Source organism: Anopheles coustani, chromosome 2, assembly GCF_943734705.1.
Source record: "Anopheles coustani chromosome 2, idAnoCousDA_361_x.2, whole genome shotgun sequence".
NCBI lineage: Eukaryota > Metazoa > Arthropoda > Insecta > Diptera > Culicidae > Anopheles > Anopheles coustani.
In genome coordinates this window covers 61,648,461-61,654,758 of record NC_071289.1, presented here as the reverse complement: position 1 = coordinate 61,654,758, position 6,298 = coordinate 61,648,461, and the positions used below count along the sequence as shown (strand labels likewise).

General features: G+C 51.6%; 1 protein-coding gene across 1 annotated transcript in view; it reads right to left on the bottom strand.

Annotated features, from left to right (window-relative positions):
- The window catches only part of LOC131266199 (obscurin), a 22,509-nt gene extending 16,638 nt beyond the window's left edge, over window positions 1-5,871 (bottom strand). The window contains exons 1-5 of the mRNA XM_058268593.1: window positions 5,793-5,871; window positions 3,751-5,639; window positions 3,010-3,639; window positions 2,049-2,946; window positions 773-1,867 (exon numbers count right to left, since the gene is read on the bottom strand). Coding sequence (XP_058124576.1) covers window positions 773-1,867; window positions 2,049-2,946; window positions 3,010-3,639; window positions 3,751-5,639; window positions 5,793-5,856 — 4,576 coding nt within the window. The 5' untranslated portion in view covers window positions 5,857-5,871. The remainder of the gene's footprint in view (window positions 1-772; window positions 1,868-2,048; window positions 2,947-3,009; window positions 3,640-3,750; window positions 5,640-5,792) is intronic.
- Window positions 5,872-6,298: the final 427 nt, after the last annotated feature.

The window sequence follows — 6,298 nt, the reverse complement described above, 5'->3', positions numbered from 1 at the left end:
AGGATGATCGGTAGCGTATCAAATCGAGTGCGTAGAATCAAGTAATTGGTGTTGTGTGTTGGTTTGGCAGATTGTTTGTTGTTGTGGTGCAACATATTTAAGCCATCCATTAGGCAATAAAATATGTGTGTTTGTTTAGTTTTTCATAGACAGATCGTGGTATTCAAATGATTCACATCGAGTGGTGTGGAAGAAGGATAAAAATTAAATAAAAGCATACGATTAGAAAAAGATCGAACATAGATCCACAGAAACAGAGAGAAGGATAGCTGGCTTTGAGCGAAGAGAGAGAGAGAGAGAGAGAGTTTACGGTGCATCATGAAGGATGAAAGGAATGAGTGGTAAAAATAGGTTAGCTAGTAGTTGAGGAGCTTATGTAATTGTTTTATGATACGGATAATAACAACCTAATTTCTAGATTAGCAGGTATCTGACTTAGATTTTCCTTTCCATCGCTGGTTTTGGTGGTTAAGCATATGCTAAGATAGCACAATATTACATGCAGCTGAAATATAATATAGCTTGATTATAACATAAAACAAAGAGTTGTTAAACAGAAAGCCGGAGAATAATTTTTCTCAAGGATGGATAGCCACTAGAAAAATGCAAACTACATCAAAATGCAGAGTAGTACGCTGGTTGAAGGTAACAGATACATTGAATTAGGACACCGACCGCAGATGCACAATACACTGAACAGATTCGGGGCCTCTGTCTAGAGATCCTCAGTAAGTGACGACAGAGAAAAATACCAACAGAATCGTCGCAGTACCTTCAGTGATGTGACTTCTGCGCGAAGAGAGGCGCGAGGAAGTGTACCGCGATTGGGTGGTACTATGCTGATCCTCCATCGTGAGCTCCCGCTCGATCAGCACAACGTTCGGGTCAGCCGTGCAGACACGCGCCCCTGTAACCGGATCCTCGACCGTGTACTGATACTCGTACGCAGGTTCGCGTGGACGCTTGTCCTCCTCCGGCTCCGGGATAACGATACTATCGAATTCGCCCTGCTCTGCCTTGGTGATCGTATCCTCCGCGTACAGGACTGTCTCGTCCGCCTTCTTGTAGATGTGCTTGATACCCTTCAGCTTCCGGTGGGCAGCCGCAATAGAGAAGTCCGGATCCGGTTCGTTGATCTCGCCGTCGAAGAATGCCTGCGTCTTGCGCTCTAGCTCGTCCGTGTTTACGACCAGCTTGCGCGTGATCTTCGGTGGTGGCGGTGGTGGAGGTCGCTCCTTCTTTACAAACACCTCGATCGTGGCGTAGTAAACCGGGGGTGGTGGGGGATCGAAGAAGGTAGGCAGTTGCAGGGGCGGTGGGGTGCGTTTTTTGTCCTCTCGCCCGTCACCGTTGCCTTCGTTGCCGTTACCTTCGTTGGCGTTTCCGTCACCGGATGCAGATTGGTCGGCTCCTTGCTCGGCCCCTTGTTCACCACTGCCGGCGCTGTCTTGGTTTGACGATTGATTGTTCGAGTCCGACTCGGAACCTTGCGCACGCTGTGTATTGCTATCAGCGCCACCGCTGGCCGCCGCCTTGGTTATCTGGGGAAGCTTCGGATCGACGCTCGTCTCCAATACGGAGTGCACGAGATTACGGGTAGCGGCGATCTGTTGCAGGAATTCGGATGTTGTTTCCTTGATTTGCTGGATCTCGCGGTTGCTACGCTGTTCGAACTTGCGCCGGATCTCTTGCTCTTCGAGCTCACGGAACCGCTTTGCTTCCGCTAGGGCGGCCTTCTCACGGGCGTAGATTTCTTCTAGCTTACGGTTCAGCGCCTCCTCGCGCGACTTTTGCTCGACCACACCTTCAACCGACGCGTCAGCCTCGGAGCCCGCCGCAGGTGTACTGTGACCTGTTGTACGGTACGGCATCCGTGGCGGCAGGTGGCGGTAGTTTTGTTTGGCAATGGAGAATTAAAATGGGAAAAATATAGTTCCTATCCTACGTTTAAACAACTAACAACGGTTCGTAACGGGTGATGTGGTGTGAGTAAATGAGAAAGCTGCGAAAAGCGTATAGGAAAGAACGGAAGTCGACAACAGAATTGCACCTACCTTTCTTGGTCGTTGTGGTTGATACCTTACTCACACTCTCACTCACAGCCTTCTGAGTTGTTTGCAGAATTTCAGTCTTCTTTTCCGTTACTTTGACGTTGTCAGTCTTCTTCTCTGACAGTTTTGGATTTGGTTCGGATACCTTTGCAGGTTCTACAGGCTTCTTGGAAGCTTCAGGAGCCTTTGCAGGTTCTACCGGCTTCTTGGGAGTTTCAGGAGCCTTTGCTGGCTCAAGAGGCTTTTTAGGTGCTTCAGGCACCTTAGCAGGTTCGACAGGTTTTTTGGGTGCTTCAGGAGCCTTGGCGGGCTCTGCAGGCTTTTTGGGAGCTTCGGGAGCCTTGGCAGGCTCTGTAGGCTTTTTGGGAGCTTCGGAAGCCTTGGCAGGCTCTACAGGTTTTTTGGGAGTTTCAGGAGCCTTTGCAGGCTCTGTAGCCTTCTTGGGAGTTTCAGGGGCCTTTGCAGGTTCGACCGGCTTCTTAGGAGTTTCAGGGGCCTTTGCAGGTTCGACTGGCTTCTTGGGAGTTTCCGAAACCTTTGCAGGCTCTGCAGGTTTTTTGGGAGCTTCAGGAACCTTTGCAGGTTCGACTGGCTTCTTGGGAGTTTCAGGAGCCTTTGCAGGTTCGACTGGCTTCTTGGGAGTTTCCGAAACGTTTGCAGGCTCTGCGGGTTTCTTGAGAGCTTCAGGAGCCTTTGCAGGTTCGACCGACTTCTTGGGAGTTTCTGCGGCCTTTGCAGGTTCGACTGGCTTCTTAGGAGTTTCATGAACCTTTGCAGGCTCTGCGGGTTTCTTGGGAGCTTCAGGAGCCTTTGCAGGCTCTACAGGCTTCTTGGGAGTTTCAGGAACCTTGACAGTCTCTAACGGTTTCTTGGGAGTTTCTGCGGCTTTAGTAGGCTCTGCTGGTTTCTTTGGAGACTCCGCAGCTTTAGGAGCTTCGCTGGTATTTGGTCTTTGGACTTCCGGAGTTTTGATTGGCTCTTGTGGCTTTGCAACCTCCGGCTTCTTCACTACCTCCGGAATCTTAGTTGTTTCAGGTGCTTTTACTTGTTCAATGTTTACCGTTGTCGGTTTCGGTGCCACGTCAGTCTTCTTTGCTGGTTCAGATATTTTCTTTGACTCTTCAGTCCTAGCAGCTGGTTTTCCTTCTGCTTTTTTGGCCGCTTCCACCAACTTTGGTTGTTCAACAGGTTTTACCGGTTCGATGGGTTTTACATGCTTCTCATCCTTCTTCGGCACATCCGGTACCTTTACCGGTTCAACCTTTTTCGGTTCTTCGGGCTTCTGTTTTTCTACACCCTTAAATGGAGCAGTAGCGTCTTTCTTTGGCGATGGAGATTTCGGAGATTTGGGTCTCTTGGATTTCTTCGGCGAGTCCGGTCCCTTTTCGCTGGCGGTCTTGTTGGCCTGCTCCGGAAGTTTGATCGGTTCGGGGATTTTCTTCTTCGTATCCGCTACCTTGACCTGCTCGACTTTAACCTCCTGGGTTTTTACCGTGTCCACACTCTTTGTTGCTTCGGTGGACTTTTTGGTTGCTTCCTCTAGTTTTTTAACTTCTTTGACGTTCACTTCAGATGTTTTTGAAAGTTGCTCGGCGGTTTTCTGTTTTTCTACAGCGGTGGTGGTCTTGGTAGTCTTGCTGGCTTCTACTTTCACAGCTTCCACCGTCTTGGTAGAATCAACCGTTTTGATCTCTGGCGCCTGTTCTTCTTTCTTCACCGGAACCGGAAGTTTCGATTCGGTTTGCACCTTCACCGCATCATCAACGTTCAACGACTGCAGTCGCTTGAGAGCATATTTCGCTTCAATCTGCGCGATCTTAGATTGCGGCTCTTCGGTTGCTTGATCTGAGGCGGTGGTAGCGGTGGTCTTTTCGGTTTTTACTTCCGCAGCCTTGATTTCCTGCAACTGCTGCTGCTGACGTGCTTTAAGGGCTGCGTACTTGGATTCAATCTGTTGTATCTTAGACAGCGACTCGGGTTGGGGAGAGTCCGGTACTTCTGGCTTCACTTCCTCGGCGGCGATTGTGGTCTGTACAATTTCAACCGTTTCCTTGACAACCTCCTTTGCCTGCTGGCGATGGGCGGTATATTTCGATTCAAGTTGTTGAAGCTTCGAAAGAGGCTCCTGGTTCTTCTCACCGGTCGGCGAGGAGACAACAGTCTGCTGCTGTTGCTGTTGTGATTGCTGCGTCGCGGCAGTTACCTGCTTGGTTTCAATCTGCTTCACAGACTCTTCGCCAGATGGACCACTGAGGGAAGATTTGCGCGCAGCGTACTTGGACTCGATCTGTTGGATTTTCGAGACCGCTTCCTCTTGCTTCTGGGCGGCGTATTTAGCTTCGATCTGCTGTACAGCACTTTGTTGTTGTTGCTGCGTAACGACCGTTACCTGTTGTTGATGCTGCTCCTGCAGTAGCAGCTCCTGTTTCTGCTTGAGTGCGGCAAACTTCGACTCAACGATCTGGAACTTGGCATCGACGATGTCGTTCTTCTGTTCGAGTTGCTTCTGCTTGAGGGCAGCGTATTTCGATTCGATTTGCTTGATTTTAGTTTGCTGATCAATTAGCTGCTGCTGCGTTTGCTGAGTTTCAGTGATTGCCTCCGCGAAGGACGCCGACGACTGAGAGGATACGCTGCTGGATGTTGAGACGGATTTGGACTCCACCTGTACCTTGGAGCTCTTTGATACGCTCTCGAGCTGCGCTTCCTGCTGCCGTTTGACGGCAACCGACCGGTGTGCCTCCTGCTGCACCTGTTGCTGATGCTGCTCCTGCTTGATGACCACGGACGAGGTAGACGAAACCGACTTCGACTCGGACTGCTGCACAACCTGGGTGGACGACTGCACCACCTGCGTGGACGACTGGACGGTGGTGACCTGAGAAGACTGCTCCTGTTTGGTGTGCGTGAGGTCAAGCTTTTTGGCCGACTTCTTCACCTCGAACGCGGCCAAACGCTCCTGCACCGAGGCTGGCTTCTCTTCTTCCTCCTCCGTCTGGACCGCCGGCTCCCCGGTGGCGATTTGCTGGGGCAGATGTTGCTGGTGCTGCTGCTGCAGGTACTGTATCTTCTGCAGCGCCTGGTGCGATTCGTCCCGGCTGGTCTTGTGCTTGAACACCACGTAGCTGTCGGCGATATCGGACGGCTTGATGTTCTCGTCGGTCTTGTGCGCCTCGATGCGCTGCGGCAGCTTGATGATGCTCTCGTCGATGTTCGTCTGCGTCGGATCGATGCGCAGATCGTCGTTGGTGTGCTCCTGCAGCGCGACGGCGTTGCTAGCGTACTCGTCGATCTCGTAGATCCAGCGCTGCTTCGCCTCCTCCGAGTACGCGATCAGGTGCACCGGGTCGCCCTTTGCCTTCGGCTGAAGCTCGAACGCACGCGAATCGATCTCGCGCAGCTGACAGTCCGGCAGGCGCACGATGTCCTTCAGGATGAAGATCGACCGGTCGTCCGAGAGGCGCTTCGACTTGGTGATCAGTATGCGCGATTTGAACAGGAACAGGTAACGCTCCTTGATCTTATTTTCCTTGTCCCGCACGCCAAAGTACTCGTGGGCAAGCACGCGCCCAAGCTTTTGCAGGTTGCCTGGTGAAGTAGCAGAGAAAAGTTTGATATCGATCACCACCCTCGCACATACACGCACACACGCACACACGCGCACACTCATACACTACTCGCTTCCCGCAACGTTTCTCGCGGAGTCGGAGTCCCCCGGCCGCACACGACCTGTTAGCATACCTCTGAATCCTTCGATATTCTCGAGAAACTTGTTGTTCGCCGCTCGACTCGGTACCGAGAGCATCAACTCTAGGGCCTTCTGGATGTCGAGCACGTTCTCGCCAAGCGCGGTCGAGTACTTGAGCAGCTCCTGTTTGTGCGGTAGCGAGATGGACAGCGGATAGTGAATAATTACGTCAACAGGTGGGCTCGCGGCTTCGAGGAAGCAACCAGGGCGTTCGCCTGTGTGCTAAACTTAGAGCTGTGCGGATGTTTACAAACTCCTGCCTCTGGCCATTAGGTGTGTGTATATGTGTGGGTGTGAGGTATGTGAGAATGGGTTTTCTTTCGGTCCATCAAACCTATGTTTTTCGTTGCGCATCCCGCGTTCTACTTATGTCTCCCGTATATCCATCGTTTTCCGCCGGATTCCTTGGGTGTTGGTGCCGTTTTGCGGTAGTTTTTGTTTGCTTTAACCGCGGTGTGTGCTGCTTTTTAAGGATTCTATCGCTCCCTCTCCCTCTGGG